The 19,602-nt window shown below is 31.6% G+C and overlaps 3 protein-coding genes across 7 annotated transcripts; 1 reads left to right on the top strand and 2 right to left on the bottom strand.

Annotated features, from left to right (window-relative positions):
- Positions 1-1,274: 1,274 nt before the first annotated feature.
- Positions 1,275-3,566, top strand: LOC130980169 (protein WHAT'S THIS FACTOR 9, mitochondrial-like). The gene is made up of 2 exons (XM_057903817.1): positions 1,275-1,970; positions 2,044-3,566. Exons 1-2 carry the CDS (start codon positions 1,357-1,359, stop codon positions 2,963-2,965), a joined length of 1,536 nt encoding a protein of 511 aa, XP_057759800.1. The 5' UTR covers positions 1,275-1,356; the 3' UTR covers positions 2,966-3,566.
- Positions 3,567-11,959: 8,393 nt separating this feature from the next.
- On the bottom strand, positions 11,960-14,914 carry LOC130980166 (G-type lectin S-receptor-like serine/threonine-protein kinase At1g34300). The gene has a single exon (XM_057903813.1). It carries the CDS (start codon positions 14,788-14,790, stop codon positions 12,262-12,264), a length of 2,529 nt encoding a protein of 842 aa, XP_057759796.1. The 5' UTR covers positions 14,791-14,914; the 3' UTR covers positions 11,960-12,261.
- A 1,572-nt stretch (positions 14,915-16,486) lies between these two features.
- On the bottom strand, positions 16,487-19,602 carry LOC130982497 (uncharacterized). 5 transcript variants are annotated; one of them, XR_009087173.1, is made up of 5 exons: positions 19,133-19,602; positions 17,756-17,875; positions 17,560-17,635; positions 16,980-17,143; positions 16,487-16,813 (listed from the first exon to the last, which is right to left on the bottom strand). XR_009087173.1 is itself a non-coding variant. In XM_057906525.1 (5 exons), the coding sequence occupies exons 1-5, from the start codon at positions 19,046-19,048 to the stop codon at positions 16,741-16,743; spliced, it is 474 nt and encodes a 157-aa protein (XP_057762508.1). In that variant the 5' UTR covers positions 19,049-19,602; the 3' UTR covers positions 16,487-16,740. The 5 variants fall into 5 exon arrangements, 4 of the variants coding, with proteins under 4 accessions (XP_057762508.1, XP_057762509.1, XP_057762510.1 ...); XM_057906525.1 differs by having other exon boundaries at positions 17,582-17,635; positions 18,986-19,602; XM_057906526.1 differs by having other exon boundaries at positions 17,582-17,635.

The following is a 19,602-nucleotide window of genomic DNA, read 5'->3' as shown; positions in this document are numbered from 1 at the left end:
CAAATCAATGTAAAGGCAATTCTCTTTATCAAGGGAAGAAAAGAGAGAAAAAAAATTTTATATAGCAATAATCCATTTATATATGCTATTATTTTTGTTTTATTTTTATTATTAGTTGATAGTTTATATATATAAATTTTGTTTCATATATATATATATATATACACTTAACACACATTTTTCACCATCATGAGATATGAAAGGAATTAAATGTGATATATATATGATAAATTCAGTATTCTTATGTAGTTGTGTTTGTGGTGGTTAGTGGTCACAGACTCACAGTAATTATATAATATTATTAAAATTAATATTATATTATTTTATATTTTAATAATATTTTTTAATAATATTTTTTAATAATTATTATTAAATAATAAAAAAATATTATTTTAATTTTAACAATATTTTTTATTAGAATTACTATATATAACTATATATATATATATATATATATATATATATATATATTTCCAAAAATAAATCATCAGTCTCATCATTTAAATTTATTCCCACAATAATACAACTTTCTGCCCTATGTATATGTGCATGCATGTATAGTATTTTAAAATTTGAAGCTCACAACTTATTGTATCATGTCTTTAATATATTAAATTCTTATATATATATATATATATATGAAAAATATTAAAAAATTATTAAAATTTATTATTTTTAGTTATTAATTAATTATTAATATTTAAAAATATAAAATAAAATATAAAATTAAATTATTAAATTAAAAAATTAGACTAAAAAAATTAAACTAATATTTAAATAATAACTAAAAATAATAAATTTTGATGATCTTTTAATATTTTTTAAAGTATATATTATAAACGTGTTGCTATCAAAACATTTTTATTACTTGTAAAAATATATAAGCTTCTACTAAAGAATCACAGGTGATGATTGGTTTTATTATTTTTATGCCAAATTATTCCACTTTAATTATTTCATAGCATTCCTAGATTTTTTATTGAATTAGAATAAATTCGATAGTGATCACGATCGAAGAACTATTAACTAATAATAAATTTAATTTTTTTTAGTCGTCATGTATATTCATATACGTACTCTCTCTTATAAATAACACGATTTAATTAATTATATGTATTAAATTTTAATTATTAAAAAATATTTTTAAAAAAAGATATTTTAGACGTCTTTATTTAAGTGGCTCCAAAATTAAAAAGGTAAAATTTGGTAATAATGTACTAATTTTAAAGACTACACTATTAATAATTTTAAAAAACCCTAAACTGAATCGAAGCTGAGTGTCAAAAGTCAAAACCCTGTTCAGCTGAGCTGAGCTCAGTGCAAACTGCTGAAGCACATTTCCAGTTGATAGAAAGCATGACGATGCGGCGGATCATCCTCTTCTCCAGCTCCAACCGCCTCCAACAGCCACTACGCAAACAGTACAACAACCTCAACCACCTCAGAACCCTATTCGAAGGCACCTTCAAGGCCGTCCGCGACCGTGGCCTCGACCACTCCGTCGAGAGAGAGAAGCACCTGAAGCCGCTCATCAGCCTCAAGAATCTCATCAAACGCGAACCCTCCAAATCCCTTCCCATCTCCATCATTACCCAAAACAAAGAATCCCTTCAATTGCCATTTCGCCCCATCGAATTCACCCGAAAATATCCCTCCGTCTTCCACGAATTCCTCCCAGTCGCCGCCGCCCTCAACGCCCCGCACATCCGCCTCACTCCGCAGGCCCTCTCGATCGACTCCGACGAGCAGCTCCTGTACCAAAGCGACGGTTACAAGGAACAGATCGCCAACCGCCTCTTGAAGCTCTTGATGATCTCCAGAATCCATAAGATCCCTCTCTCAATCATCGAACACCTCAAATGGGACCTCGGTCTTCCTCACGATTATCTTCACGGCGTTATTCCCGAGTTCCCTGATTACTTCCGTGTCGTCCATGAAAAATCCCGTGCATTTCGAAATGATGATGACAGGTATTGATCGTAACTAACTTGTAATTAACCAATGCTTACTTCCTCTCTGTCTAACGACTTTATTCGATGACAGGGTTTTGGAGCTGGTTTGTTGGAGCAATGAATTGGCAGTTTCGGTTATGGAGATGAAGAATAAGAGGAAAGGGAGTGATTTTGAGTTCCCGGTGCAGTTTTCGACTGGGTTTGAGATGGATAGGAGTTATCAGAGGTGGTTGAGTCAATGGCAGAAGCTGCCTTATGTCTCTCCTTATGAGAATGCAGCTCATCTATCAGCTTCTAGCGACGAATCCGATAGATGGGTCGTTGGTGTTTTGCATGAGATTCTTCATGTTTTGGTTCCTAAGAAGACTGAGAAGGACAATCTTTTAATCATTGGAGACTGTTTGGGTTTGAGGTCGAGGTTTAAGAGGGCGCTGCTTCAGCATCCTGGTATTTTCTATCTGTCTAGTAAAATTGGTACTCAAACAGTGGTTTTGAGGGAAGGTTACAAAAGGGGATCGTTGGCCGAAAGCCACCCATTTATGGATTTGAGGAGCCAGTATATTCACCTTATGAACACTACTATTAAGGAAGATGGGAAAGATGTTAAGGTAGTGCTAGCCAAAATCAACCAGGACGAGTCGAATGACAAGGACCTTGAAGAGGATGACAGGGAGATCAGAGGGGACAGGGATGAGTCGTCTGAAGCTGAAGCTGAGGATGCTAATGAGGATGCCTTTGAGGGCGAGGATGATTCTGAGGATGACGATGAAGAACAGCCTCGAAGAGTTAACTTTAAAATTGCACAGAGTAGTTGGGGCAGAGTAGTAGGGCGAGTGAAGCCTATAAGAGATTCTAAGAGAGAAAGATCAGCTGGGAGGTCAACTCAGAAATTTAGGGAGAGAAATCCATCAGAAACTTCTAGAAGATTACAAATAAGAGGTCGAAATAAAGATGTTGAGAGTTCTGTACAGCAATCAAGATCTTCTAAGAGCAGAGGGAAGGTTATTACCTAGGAAGAACAACCCTGTTTAGTGAAGATTCAATCTGTTTCTAGCATCTAGCAAATTGCAGGTAGCTTTTGCCTACCCTTTTACCTTGATCCGTCCCTGTTATAAGTTTTCAAGATTCAAAGTTCTAATATCTTATTGTTTTGTATGCTTATATATGGAATGTATCGAGTTTGGGTTCGGTGGATGCTTGTTGTGCCCTTGGTCCTTGAATTAACTGTTTCTGGCTAGCTTTAGTGGTTTTGGTTCTAGGTACTAGTTTTTGCACTTGTTTGATATGTATAGTTTGAAGGTTATAGATGCTCTCTCATGTTGATAGCATATTGCATATTGAAACAAGTGGTAAAAGGAGTATATTTATGGGCTGAAAATGTGGAAAAATAGGGTTTTTTTTTTTTCAGAAAAGAAAAAGTAATTGTTGGTAAAAATGATTCAAAGTCCTTGTATTGGAAGTAACTTTTGCTAAAATGTCCATTCTTGTAAAGAAACTTGCTCTGCTAATAGGCTAATAGCTGCCATGAAGGAAGGATAGGATATTGCATGGCCAGTGCCGGAGAGTGGAGATTCTATTACTTGGAATTTGCATCCATTTAAAAGAGATATGAAAGGAATTAAATGTGATATATATATATGATAAATTCTAGTATCCTTATGTAGTTGTGTTTGTGGTGGTTAGCGGTCACAGTAATTATATAATATTATTAAAATTAATATTATATTATTTTATATTTTAATAATATTTTTTAATAATATTTTTTAATAATTACTATTAAATAATAAAAAAATATTATTTTAATTTTAACAATATTTTTTATTAAAATTACTATATATATATATATATATATATATATATATATTTCCAAAAATAAATCATCAGTCTCATCATTTAAATTTATTCCCACAATAATACAACTTTCTGTCCTATGTATATGTGCATGCATGTATAGTATTTTAAAATTTGAAGTTCACAACTTATTGTATCATGTCTTTAATACATTAAATTCTTATATATATATATATATATATATATATATATATATATATATATGAAAAATATTAAAAAATTATTAAAATTTATTATTTTTAATTATTAATTAATTATTAATATTTAAAAATATGAAATAAAATATAAAATTAAATTATTAAATTAAAAAATTAGACTAAAAAAATTAAATTAATATTTAAATAATAACTAAAAATAATAAATTTTGATGATCTTTTAATATTTTTTAAAGTATATATTATAAACGTGTTGCTATTAAAACATTTTTATTACTTGTAAAAATATATAAGCTTCTACTAAAGAATCACCGGTGATGATTGGTTTTATTATTTTTATGCCAAGTTATTCCACTTTAATTATTTCATAGCATTCCTAGATTTTTTATTGAATTAGAATAAATTCGATAGTGAATCACGATCGAAGAACTATTAACTAATAATAAATTTAATTTTTTTTAGTCGTCATGTGTACTCATATACGTACTCTCTCCTATAAATATTAAATAAAACTAACAAACTACGATACTATAAGACTGTATTATAATTTTATAGTAACCTTGAAGAGCTATATATTTAGGTCTAAATTATCTTACAAATTAAATAGGTTTTTTATTACATTGTAATTTATTGAATTGAATTCGAGCAATGTTAATGAGTATGAATTTGATAAAAAAATTAAGAGATTTGAGAATGAATTTGATAGAAAATTAAAAGATATGAAAAAAATACAAATTATATATAAAGACATTTATTTCTAGCAAACTAATTACTAGAACTAAATTGATTTGCATATAGCCTAAATGTTTACGTGTGGATTCTGCCTATGGTATAAATAGGGTTGGTAACTTGGCAGTCTAGTTAAGGTCTCCATATGGTTATTTAATTTAATTTGATCTAAGATCAGATATAATAAATAATAAATAAGCTAAAAACGAAGTTAACTTAATGGGGCGGACAATACCTTCCTTTTGGGGCAATTAAAAATGGTTTTGTGATGCTAAAATCAAATTCCTAATGTATATATGTAGATTCGCATTTCACCTTAATTCATTTATTATATTTAAGTGAAATAATTTGCTCTAGCTTTATTGAAAGAGAATCAAACCAATAATAGGACTCTTAGTTTAATCTTCAATTAGTATAGTACTAGAAACCAAATATACATCTTCTTCTTGAAGAAAAAAAAATCTATTACTCTACGCACTACAACATCATCACCTTTAATTTAGAAATAAAATAACAACCTTTACAAAAATATCTTGGTAGTTGAATTTATTTTGGTAGTTGATAATAACGGTTAAAAGGTAATAGCACCTGAGAATGATCCTATTTAAAAAAGGAAACAGAATTAGATGCTCAGTTTTACCTTACGTAACAGCCACACAATTGCAAGTCCAAAAAGTCCAAAAAGACAAAAAAAAAAATAAATTTTGGGTTTTTTTTTAAATACTATTCCTACATTAAAATTAGATATTAATATATTTGTGTATAAATATATACGTAGTTTAATTTATTTTTAATATATATTTATATTCTAATATATATTTTATATTAGTGACAGATTTTAGTGATTGATTTTAATGTATATCTAGTATAGTTATTTTTTTTTACTTAAACAATAACAATTATCAATTTTACATAAAAATTACTACACGTAAGTTATTATTTTTTAAACTACCCGCATCAATTTTTCTGTAATGATGAACAATCTAATATAAAAATTAATATGTCTGACCTAATAAAAATTTGAGAATTAATTTAATAATTAAAATTGATTAAAAATTAAAATGATTGACTCAAAATTTATTAGGAACTAATTTAAGATATTACTCTAATATACATTATTTTATTATTTTTAACATATATTTTCTATTTCAATTTATATTTTTTTTGCACACTTAACGTAATTATTAATTCTTATCTCCTAGATCTCTATTTCTTGATTCTTGAAGTCTTCATAAATACACACTCAAATGGGAGTTCTGACTGAAAAAAAAATTGTGTATGTAACTTCTCTTTAATCAAGTTCTCGTTTTGAATGAAAAAGCTAATATGTTTCCAAAGGTGCCATGCACATTGGACTAAAATACAATGGCACAAGTATATAATATTACTTAAATTCTAAAAGAAGTTGATGTATAATTTGTAAATCAAAGAATTTTCCTTGCTTTGCACGGTGTTGTAAAGGATTGCAAAACAATAGTTATATCCAATCTATATATTTGCTTCAAATAATGTTATTTTCACACTAAAATTAATTATTAAATTTAATTATATATATATATATATAATTTAACTTATTTTTAATTTATTTTATATTAATAATTAATTTTAATATATATTTAACACGATTGATTCGCTTATTGCTAATGAAATTTCTTTTAAAACATGATGACAGCTAGTTAGGTAGAGCATGGAGCTTATGCTTAATAATCCCGCAAAAAGTTTCCTATATATCTATTGTAAAATTATTTTAAACAAAGTGGATTTCAATTCAATTGCCTATAAATTAAAGAGCAAAAGGCAACGAAGCCTTTATCCTCTTTGTCGAGATCCCTAAGATTAATTAAGAATCATAATCTTATTGTCATATACATATGCATGCATATAATAAAGCTAGTACAGACAAATATTATTTCCCGTTATAGGACTAATTAATTAATTAACTAACCATAGTGAAAGCACCAACATGTTCTCTCGTCTATTCTATGTTTGATGCTTATGTATTTCTTAATTAATTTCCCACTAACCTCAGCCCTTTATTGCATTCTAATTAATTTATCCCAACGCTGAAAGGTGAGAGCTCTTTAGAGTATGTAAAGTTTCTTTGACCCAATAAAGCTTAATTTCGTGTATTATTCTTTTGTTTAGTGCCTAATAACCATAGATTCCCTTGGAAGGAGGCACTTTGATAGTTAATATTTAAATATTCAGCTTTGCTTCGTTACTCAGTTCAATAATATGTTTCTAATCAATTATGTTATATGTATATTAAAAGTAGTTACTAAAAGTAGTTATCAGTATAAAATGTATATTAAAATATAAATACATATTAAAAATAAATTAAAATACATATATATTTATATATAAATATGTTTTTGATTAATTTTAATAATTAATTTTAATATACGAATAATATTTTTAGTTTCTAATTAATAAGATTACGTTACAATTAACATATATTAATTAAGGTTATTATTGAATTGCTACACCATTATTACATGCGTGTATTTGAATAAAGATTTTTTAATTTATACCAATCAAGAAGATTAATAATAAACTAAAAATTAACCTAGATGCATTATTCTCGTTAAAATTACCTTAATCTAAACTTGATAATACTAGAGAGATAATAAAAAAACAATTTAAATTAATCTTATTTAATATTTATTATTTTTAGTAATAATTAATAAATACTAAATAAAATAAATTTGAGTTAGCAGTTAGACTGATTTGTTATTGTCTTCTAAACATTATTAGTTTAAAATAAAAAAGAAAATATATTTATATGTCCACCAGCCATATAGTTATCAACTTATTATACTCTTGATGAGACAAAAGAGAAGTCTTTATCTATATTAGAAACATTTTAGCTAGTATGTATTAAAAAAGTATTTAAATTAATTATTTTATTTTAAATATCAAAAATAAAAATAAGTAAATAGATATATTTTTAAAACTAATAATAAGGAATAGCTTGTAAATGTTTATTGGGACAACAAATCAAAGGTCATCATCAGCATTCTACAACAAGAAAGCATGCATAAACATCTACTAAATAGTATATATTAACCAGTGTTTTGTGTATTCATGTCATGTAACAAGCAGACATTATTGTGCGTAAAATTGTCTATATATAAGGAAATTATTGCTAAACCCACAAGAAAATAATTGACCATACGCTAATATAAACCCAAAACTAGCTAATGGATTGAAGCAAATGAAGTTAGCAAATTAAATCATGCATGCAAGTAGATGGGTTTATACATTATTGGAATGACATATTATATTTGGATTGAAATGCTCCTGCTATTTGGGGATGATGTTTAGTTGTTACACTACGCATCTAGCTACCTGTCACCACCATGAAATTAATTGAAGGCTTTTATTGTGTGTTCTTATCTTTGTTTCATGCTGGAATGAAAGTAATAGCACATATATATTTTTTAATTTTATTTTGTTAATATTGCAAGTGTGAAAAATGTTAAAGTTAATCCCATATCAAAAAAAAATATAGAAGAGTAAATAGTTTATAAGATGAGAGACCCATTAATTTGATACATTAAGATTTTGAGTTGGATGTAATATCTTCTCATCTTATATTTTTTTGCTTAATTCTTTCCGAAGTCTCTACTTTTAGAATTAACAGCCTTAAACTCATTGTTTATTCAATTTGTCAGGTGAACCATGAAATGCATCTGCGGAGGAAATTATGTCACTCGGTACAAGTATGATAATAAAATTGAGAGAGTAAATAAATAAAATTTGTGTATTTTTTATTCAATTAAAAATATAAAATAAAAAATAACTAACTATATATATATATACACAAATACAAAAACAAATTAATAGAATTTTAAATTTTAAACTACGTGAACAAATTAATAGAATTTAAAGTTACATTGTTCCTTAATTGAATTTTTTTTATAATAATGACAGTCACATTATATTTCTGAAGAGAGAAGGGTCAGAATTATATGTAGATAATTTTGTAAATGACTTATTTTAATAGAGTTTTAACATTAGCATTTTATGTGAAATTAGCACCGAAATTAATTAGTAAATTTGATCTACAAGTTAGGTGCTTATTGACTAAAAATGAAATTTTATTTGGAGTGTAAACTAACCTGTTTACTATCTAGTATCAGGAGTGTTTAAAACTCGGCTCGATCCGAAATTCAGTTTGGACCCGAACCATATTTTGTCAAGTTGGATTTGTCATTTTTATCCGATATTGTTTACGGGTCGGATTCATGTTATACTTCACAACCTAATTCCAAGTTGACTTTTACGATAAAAATATATATTTTAAAGTGAAATTAGTAATATTATATTATATTTTTATATTATATAATATTATTTTTATTTTAAAATAATTTATTTTAGTATAAATATGATATAACATTTGTTAAATTTAATTTCTAAAAATAAAATTTTATTACTTTAATATATAAAATTTAGTAATTTACAAAGTTGTATATACTAATTTTGTATCGGGTCAACTCTCGATTTATTTTTGGATCACTTTAGTTCGGATCAAAATAGACTCAATGTCCTTTTAAGATTGAGTTCGAATCTATTTAAATTTGGTCTAATCTATAAATACCCCTAATTAATATAAAAGAACCACTGAATAAAAAAAAGAGAAGAATGGTATGTCCAAAAACATCTACCAAAATTTTATTGACTAGTCAACTGTACATTATTGATGGCGGTAAGAGTTATGTGATAATTGTAATATAGTGAATTGTACATTAATGTTAAATGAAATTGTATATTAATCACACCAAAATTCACATAAAAATAATTATAGAATTTTTATTGAAGTATCCACTAATAAATATATTAGTCATTTACAAATTTTAATATTAAAATTTAAAAGCAATACTATAAATCACCTATTTAATTATGGAATTTTACTATATAAATTAAACGATAACTCAATCTTAAAATTTTACAAAAAAATCTTAATAATATAAGATTTTAGAATAATTAAAATATTTATTTAGTCTATATAAAAAAAAGATTTCACTATTATAAGATTTAGGATTTACGATTTCTACAATTTGTTATTTCAGGAGTCATATATATTATTTTTTGTTGGATATTTTATTATTATAGTAATATAAAATTATGACAAAATGTCAAAAACAAATGGCAGTAACTTAAAAACCTCTATGACCATAACTAATCTTAATTTTCAAAGGGCAAAAAATTACGTTAAATTATGACATTTTTTGCTTGGTAAGTTTTTTCATTTGCATTGGCCTCTCCAATATCTTTTTTTGGTCTGTGCCTCTCCAACTTGGTATATAGTTTGTGTCCAAACTCCAAATTTCATTCATTTTTTTTGGTTGAAGACCAAACAATCTTTCATTGTTGCGTTCTTGTCCACACAGTTATAGGCCCACTTCACACAAACAATATTCGGCCTTTAAAATTACATAGTTGTTCATGCGATAAACTTTTCAAAGTTATAATGACCCAAAAAAATAAAAAAAACTTTTCAAAGTTACCCGTACTTATTTAAAAGCTACTTATTTAGGTCTAGTTTGGATAAACAACTTAATTAAATTACTTTTAAAAAATAGTTTAAATAATAAATATTTATATTAAAAATATCTTATAAATAAATTATTTTATGTTAGGTTTTTTAATTCTAAAAGTACTTATTTAAAAAAAAAGTGATAAAAAGCTTTTTATTATGAGAGAAGTCATTTTTTCTTAACTTCTTTAAGTACCAAAATAACTTTTTAGAAAGATACAATTTTGTTTTAAAAATTGTACCAGACATTAATATTATACATTTTAATAAGTTAAAAGTTAAAAAAAGTCACTTATAAACCTATCTAAATTGGACCTTAATTCACTTCTCTTGCCCGTCCTTAATTCATTGATTGGTCAAATCTTTGACATCCTTAGTCACCATTATCCATTTATCCATGTCACCATATATATTATTAAAATGACAAAACATGGTTAGTTTAAGGTTATTATCTTTAGCCCTACCATTGAAATTGATACAAAATAAACCCATGAAAAGTACAACAAAGAATGGTTAGTTGAATGTGACAAAGCCATTGAAGAATGACCAATTTTTGGAATTAATGAAGAGTCTATGGACACTTCACAAGTTTGAAATTCCATAATATCTTCAAAAATGGTAAACTAAAATTTATTAGAAGGACAGAGAAAAATCCACAGCTTTGAGCCTTTGACATATTAGTTGAGTGGAGAACGGGGTGGTTGATTAGAAAACTGTAGCTTCCAGTATTAAAGATTGTCCATGAACCTATAAGCCATTATATATATAAAAAAAATCTCAAATATATATAGAAAAATTATTTATCTTCTTAATGAAATACTATTCTATTACTAGAGTGACTCACGTGAAAATTTATATTAAAAGGGTAGTGCTAAAGAGCCAATGGTCTAAGCGTAATAAAATGAACATCACCCATACTATCCAGAATAACCATCCGGATATCAGGATAATAAACATCTCATGTCATAAAATCACGACCTTTCAGATCTAGAACTCTAATACCATATCATGAACCCACTCATCGCGTAACCTGACAGGATAATGTAACACTAATGTTCATATCTCTAATACTTCCTAAACTTCCATTGTGCACATTGTACGCTTAGGCCATTGGTTTTTTATAATTTCTCATATTAAAATAAGTCTTTATTTGAAGCTTTGGGGTAATTAAATGGGTAATTTGGTAACTTCCAACTTGACGAAAAGCTACTCTCTGAATTGTGGCACAGCTGGAGCCAAGTCATATACTCATATTGGTATATTCTAATTGGAGTCGTTAGACATTAAGACTTTGACGCGTTCACAATTTCATGTATATATGTTTCTTCTTCTTCTTCTTCTTCTTCTCAATATAAGTCAGCTTCAAATAACATACCCAATACAATACAATACATGAATACAATGCATGATCACATTCAAATAATTTTACATTGGAAGGGTGATTGAGGTGGATTTTTTGAAGACCATGGGAATTTTTAGAGTCACGGGTATACAAAGTACTAACTAATACATTGCCAATCCATATATACTTTAGTTTATAAAAATGCTATTTATACACCAAAATTAATCACTAAAATCAACCACCAATATATTTATGTATAAATATATGAGTAGTTTAATTTATTTTCAATTTGTATTTATACTCTAACATGTATTTTATAAGCAGCATAGTTCTTTATTTTATAATCATGAACTAAAATAACATTAATTTGATAAAGTGAACAAACTGATCATTTGATAATATTCTGCCCATTCATTATGGATATACCTATACACATTATGCAAAAAAATTACAGGAATTCAATACAGATGATTGCTTCTGCTTTTGCTTGCAATCCCTAATTACAAAGTACAAACTAGTATAAGTATACAGTGATGTTGGTAAATACACACTATGTTGTGAATATTATGATACAAGTTATTTGAGCAGCAAAGCTTAGTTTTGCTGTTCCAGAATCAAATAGCAAGTGAATGTGAATGTAGCTGAGGCAATTCTTATTGGTAATCATGAAGGAAAAAAAAGATTGGTAACCATTCATGGTTCTGATTGTAAGAGAGATGAAGATACCTTCTCGGTGTTCCTTCCCAAGGTTAAGGTGGAGACACTGCTTGTCTGAAATGACGACGACGACGAAGGACCAAGGGGTGAAGCTGCAGCTGTGGAGAATGCACTGACATTGCTACTTATGTTTGTGCTTGTTCCACTAACAACAGGTCCTTCCATAGCCAACCTTGGTGCCGGCGGCCTCTCTATCTCAGCAACGCCTTCAAGCATTTGAACCACTCTGCTCATGGTCGGTCTATGGGAGGGCTGCTCCTGGATGCACCAAAAGCTTGCCTGAATGGCTCTTGTCACTTGCGCCATGTCGACTTCTTGGTCGGCTAGCCTTTTGTCCACAATTCCAATGATGTTGCCTTTCTCAAACTCTTCATAAGCCCAAATGGAGAACTTTTTCCTATTAGTTTCCTCCGAGACTTCGAAATTCCTCCTTCCACTCACAATCTCCAACAAAACCATGCCGTAGCTGTAAACATCGGACTTAGATGTTATGGGAAGATTTGCAAGCCACTCGGGTGCTAAGTATCCTCTGGTTCCTCTCACACTGGTCAAGGTCCTATGCCTATGGTCCTTTGGATTTACAAGCTTTGCAAGACCAAAGTCAGATACCTTAGAAACATAATTCTCGTCTAAGAGAATGTTTTCAGGCTTTATATCACAATGGACTATGCAGTCGCGACACTCCTCGTGAAGGTATGTGATGCCCCTCGCAGTGCCAAGAGCGACGCTGTATCGATATTCCCAATTCAACAATTTTCCTGAATGTTCCTCTGACATGAATAGAAAATTATCTAGAGAACCGTTTTTCATGAACTCATAAACTAAAAGCCTGTGGCGCCCTTCCGAGCAAAAGCCAATAAGCCTAACCAAGTTGAGATGATGAGTGCTACTAATGGTAGCAACTTCCATCCTAAACTGTTTCTCACCTTGCTCGATGCCCTCGAGTTGCTTCACTGCAGCCACGGTTTTATTAACAAGAATTCCTCTGTAGACAGCACCAAATCCTCCAGCTCCAAGCTTCTCCTTGAAGCCCTTTGTCGCGCGCTCAAGCTCCTTGTAGGAGAACTGGACGGGCGCACCAGAAGCATACTCAAGGAGAGCATACTGAGCAGACAATGCACCAAACCTTTTGTTGTTCCTACAACACCACATCCACAAACCACCTTCAAAGGCAACCAAGGCTAGAAGAGTGCCCAAAACCACAACCACCACAACCCAAGCCGGTACTCTCGAGCTCTTGTGATTCACAGACACCCCTGAAGGTGGCGGATTCTGAAGCACCGGTGGACAAACCTTGATATAAGAAGTGCTAGGCAGTGCTGGACTCACATATCCGGAGACCAAATCTTGCGACTTCAAGTAACATTGCCCCGTGCCATCCCCCAAGGCAGTAGAAGCAAAACAACCGTTAGTGTTGGAAAGACAATTTCCTTTGCAAGCTGATATACCGATGTAGAACACCTGCGACTGAACCTCAGGGGAATAAGTGAGCAACTGAGCATGATTCAAGGTCAACATGGTTGCACTCCCTTGGCAATTGTTGAGACTCACCTTCCTCCTACACCCTTTCCTACTATCATTGGGATCCACCATCTCAAAATTCTGAGAAGGGCAACCACAAACGGGATTCGAAGCATTATAACTACAGATACCATAGTTCCCACAATAAGCATAAACCTCACACTGATCCTCAACTGCAGCCCACATAGCAGTAGGGTTTCCACTACCCTTGGAAGTGGTATAAATCCTCAAATTTCCATCATTATCCAATTTCAAAACTCTCAAAACATCACTACCACCCTCAGCATAGTCATTACTATAAGCAACAATAGCTGCACTTGTCAAATTTGTATCAGAAAGTTGCAAAATTCCAATGGATTGCAACGCCAAAACAGGATTACTCACAGCATTAACAGAAGAATTCAAACCATGGTTCCAATACAACATGCTATCGTTCCAATACAGGGTTAAATTCCCATTACTCTTAAGGATAAAAGAGTAAGAACCAGATCTCAGAATCTTACCGGAACTGAAATTCTGAGAGGGGACAAGTGTATCGGTGGGGTGGTCGAACGATTGCCACAGAGGGGTGCGGCTTCCGTTGGAAATTACCAAATTGCCACTGTCTTCAAGCGTGGCGGAGGAGGCGCCGCGGTTGGCCGTGCCGGAGTCCCAGACGGTGGCGCCGGAGCCGTTGAGGAGACGGAGGGTGCCGGAGGATAGGAAGCGGAGGGAGGCTCCGGAGTCGACGGGCGTGGCGTTGGCGGCGGACCAGACGACGGGGGAGTTGCCGGAGTAGAAGATGGAGGCGGTGAAGGTGGGAGGGGTGGTGGGTGGGTTGACGGGGACGAATCCTAAGAAGAAGGTGGAGCTCGATGAACTCCATGTTTGATTGGAGGTAGCTGAGAGGGTGGAGCCTGGTGATATGGCGGTGGTGGTGGTGGTGGCAGAAAGGACAACAACTGTGGTGAGTAACAACAAGAGACCGTGTTTTCTGAGGAACATGTTTGGTTTGGTTTGGTTTATGTTTCAATTTGTTCTCAGCATTTAATGGCAGAATAGAGAATGGAGATGGAGAAAATGGAAGACTTTGACTTGGCTCAACTCTCTGCTGTGTTGAATTTGTGTGAATCTCAGTTTTTATTTAGTGAATAATAAATAATTAATAATAATGGAGTTGAATGTTCAAAGGTGTGGTTTTCTTTTCCATGATAGTGAGCGAGTGAGAGTAGAATAAGTCAAAGAGCTGCTCATTCACGGTTTGCAAGTGAAACCAACTTTGAAGCCTTGCTCATTGCTGCTGAATCTTCTCATAGGAGATGCATTTTGAATCTAATCACATTCAACCTTCATTTCCTCTGCAATACATTGGGTAGGATGGCGCTTCCAACTTAATTCTATTTTCCATTTTAAATTTTTTAATTTAAATTCTATTTACACTCAAATTTTTCAATTCAATTCTACCCCATCTGTCATTACTCATTACTAACGATTTTTTTTTTTCCAATAACTATTTTATATTAACGAAATTCACCGATAAATTCTAATGTTTTGGTAAATCCCACGAGACAACCCAATATTTTAAAAAAGGTGAATGTTATGGTGTATTTGAGAATATGTCTAATTTATTAAAAAAGATAAATAGATAATATTTAATAAATTTTAAATATTTTATTTTTTATTTTTAAAAATAAATTAGACAATTTAAATACCATAATAAAAGACACTATAGAATTTATTTTTAAAAAATTAGTAGTCTCTTTATTTTATCCAAAAATTTATTTCTTGTCTCAAGCTATTTTCTTTACATTTATTAGTAGTATCTATCTATTTCTATTATCTATTAATATATATATATAATATAATATAATAAAAGAGTAATAAATGGTTAGTTGATTAACAAGTGGTGCTTTATATAATAGATAAGTGTTATTTTTTATTGCATGACAAGTGGCAAAACAACAAAAATTAATATTAATTAATAGAGTAATAAAAAATCTAAAGATCTATGAACAAAATAATTGGTAGGATTTTGATTCAAATTGAAATTTAAAATTATTTTGTAACATTTGGGCTTATACTTGAAATTTAAAATAATTGGGCTCCTTGTTGGAGGCCCATTTGATGGGGCCTGCAAGAACCCAGCACTTGCTTTTGGGCGTTCCTTGGTGGGCTGGAGATGGCACTACCACTGGATCTATTGGGTTGGCCCACTCATTGGTGCAGCCATTGCAGCAATCAAGTATGAGTACATTATCATCCCAGTTGAGCCTCCTCATATTCATCAACCTTTGGCTCCTGAAGATTACTTGCTAGCTCTTACCTCTGCCTAATAACACTGTATCGAAATATTTTAATCTTAATGTATACTTTGTGGTTTTTTGTTTTTTAAATTTTGTTGTGGGGTTTCTCTGTGTCTTGTGTATGCATTTTACTTCCAATTATGTGCATTTTGGGTTTTATTTAAACCCAAAAAAAAAAAGACTGTTGTTTGTGGGTTTATCTTTGTTGTCCTTTGTCTCTCTTTACTTTTTGAATAAAATATGAACCTTATTTTGTATAGCAACACACTTCTATGTAACCTTAATAAATTTGATGATGCATAACCTTTCAAAGTTCTTTGTTGTCATTTTAGTATTTTTATAAGCAATATAGAATCTATATTAAAATATGAAATGTACAATGAAATGCACAGCCTATATTGAAAACAGTTTAGATCATACAAGTTCTGATACCGTGTGATGAACCATTTATTCCAAAAGATTAAACTGATGGGAAGAAACACATAAATGCCTATATTTCTAACATTTGGTGAAATTCTACAATCAACATTTACCTATAAGCTAGAATGATAATGTACAAATATCTGATACAATCAACAACAGCATCAACACATGGCAAGCAGATGATGCATCCTTCCTTCCCTCAGCACCATGAATAGACCTTATTCTATTTTCAAGAGTCTGAACCAATTATATTTGGAAGCTTAGGATAAAATAACATCCTCTTCTCTGGACACAGTTCCTGCCTGTCAATCATATAAGCCATAATCAGAATAAATATCATATGCTTTTCTTGGAAGTTGAAGTTGGTCCTCAACACCGAGACATATCACAAAAAACATGCAGAGAAGAATAACCAAGAATTTAAGCAAAGCATCAAAGCAACAATTTCAATGACAGGTTGATTATCACCTTGGAACAAAATGGGAAAAGGTAATAATGTGATCACATTTTATCTTAACCTCCTTCATCATCTCCAGTTGCTTATCATTCATGGCATCAAAATACATTGAAAGGGACATATCTCCATTTGAAAGTCCTTGTGGCCACTTACACACATGGAAGTCTTTACATGCCTATCGAAAAGTATAATCGAAAAAGGAAAAAAAATCATTTTAGGTACAAATTCACATCAAGGTCAGTCTATTTGGCAGCATTTATGCCGATCAAAATCAAAATCAACCATGACTTTCAGATCCATATAAAGAATGGTAAAGCAATCCCAGAGCAACATAAAGAAATAGAAACAAGATTGCTATTAGAGATGAATATTTCTATAATAATCTGTGCACATAGTATTCTGGATCTAATCAGACACAAGGTATTGTAGTTCCCTAATGGAGATCTTACAGGAAGTCTGGAACAGAAACCGAACAATGGAGTGTTTACTGTAATATCACATAATCTCAGGGGAGATCAATATAAGTTATTGCTAAGAGATAATAACATGAAGTTCTTATGCAGGCACTCCTTAATTGAAAAAATGGCTTACTAGGAGTTAAGAGAATAGTCACCATCTCCAAAGGCGGGATGTGAAATCCCGTTATGTCCTTCTCTCTGTCAAAGCTCTGCGAAAGAAGATGATTGAACATTCAAATAGACTGCCTTTAAGCAGCAAATTGGATCCAGTATATCATGGTGTGAAAGAATTAGGAGGTAACAAAATTTGGCACTATGGAAGTAATCACCTCATGGTACCAAGAGAACAAGGGAATGATTCCTAATTCACCTATAACCATTGGTTGTGTTTCAACTCCAAGTGCCTTACATTCTGCAAGCAACTTATCCAGCTTTTCAACAGAATCAACCTAATGACATATCAGTGAAAACTTTATCAGAATGAAAGGATTATATAGTACATAAAGGAGCCAAGCCAACAACATCAATGCATATATTGACAAACAATGGTTGCATATTTAAATTCTAGCAGAATTAGGCCCCCCTTTTCTCCTAATTTGAGTCGCATAAAACTCCATTCTCTAGGCTATAGATTTCATAACTTCGTCAATAATAGCTTGTAAATTCTAATACTAACACATGTATTTGAGCTACACAGAACAATAACAACAACTAAGTTGTGTCTTGCTAGGTGCGATTGGCTACACGGACCAAACAACACCATAGTGTTCTGTCATAGACCATATCTATGTTCAGCATATAATGCAATGACCTTACATATTTTTGTCCCTCCGGACGGCACCAAAGGTCATGATTTCTAGGCACATAGAACACATGCTCAAATCTTTCTTTCAAGAGAGACATTGTCACAACAAACAAGTCATATGTCTCAGCAACATCACCAGGCACTTCACCCAATTCAAGTTCTCAGCATAGTCAGTGTGCAAATCAGACACAACAAACACACGCAAACCCTCACCATTCCCCAAAGGAGAAGGAAACTCTATCTGGGGCCTTGAAGTTCCACCTCTTTTCATGTGTCTCCCATAACTGCTTTTAACAGATACTTGTTTGGAGAAACAAACAGAGTGGTGAGGATGTTGATACAGTGTGAGACACGAAGGGTTAAACCTCACCACCATGAGCACACCCCAAAAAGCTGAAACCAAAAAAATCAATCTTTGATCTGCAATGATTCAAAATCACCGCAAAAACATTGTCATATTAGTCAAATGGGAAAAGGGTGGTTGATAATTAGCTTCTAACAGCATAATTGGGTTCAAATTTTGCAACTTGAAGAAATACATAGGATTTCGATCCAAAAGAAAAAAAACCGTGTTAGACGCAGAGAAAGATCTGGGGACCTTAACCCGATCAAGCAAACGATTTTGTAGAATATTCGGATTAGAAAAACGAAAAATAACTCAACTTTATGCTAAATTGCTAACAGAACAAAGATTTACAAGTGTGTCTCGGAATGAAAAATAAAAGTTTATCAATGTGTATTAGGAGCCAAGTACCTCATTTATCCCACAAATACGCAAAGTAAGGACAAAATGGCTTCTAGATGATTGTTCATTCATCTGTGTCCTTCTCACAAAATATTTCAGCTCCCATTCATAGGTATAACCACATGAAAACCAGGACGAAGTATACTAGGTACCAACCTGCATTTTGTACTTCCAACCCTGATCTTTCAGAGATTGACTAGTCTGAAATATCTGTTCTAGAGAAGGTGGTATCAACCCTTCCAAATCTGGAGCATCAGGGCTGCCCTAATCATTGTATAAGTTTTCACCGAACCTGTTTGCCCATACGCAAAGATAGACACCTGCTATGAACAAACAGGAGCCGGCAAGAACATATAAAATGCTGGGCACGCCAAGTTGAAAGCTTGTCATCTACAAATATCAAACCAATGGAAGCCTCCTCAGTCTCTTGAATGGAAAATATATAACATTACAATTCTCTTGACCGGACAGGTGAGAAATGCATGTTGCAGAGTGGATGACACAGCAGGACAGGTGAGAAATGTGTGAGATGAGGAGACAAGAAGTAAAATGGAAGTGGGTGAATGATTCAATGGTCCAGCATCTTTTTTCACCAAAATTGGAGAACGAGAGAGACGAACAAGGGG

Source organism: Arachis stenosperma, chromosome 5 (genome assembly GCF_014773155.1).
Source record: "Arachis stenosperma cultivar V10309 chromosome 5, arast.V10309.gnm1.PFL2, whole genome shotgun sequence".
NCBI classification, from domain to species: domain Eukaryota; kingdom Viridiplantae; phylum Streptophyta; class Magnoliopsida; order Fabales; family Fabaceae; genus Arachis; species Arachis stenosperma.
Note: the sequence above shows the minus strand (reverse complement) of the source record. Positions and strands in the feature narration are given on the sequence as shown.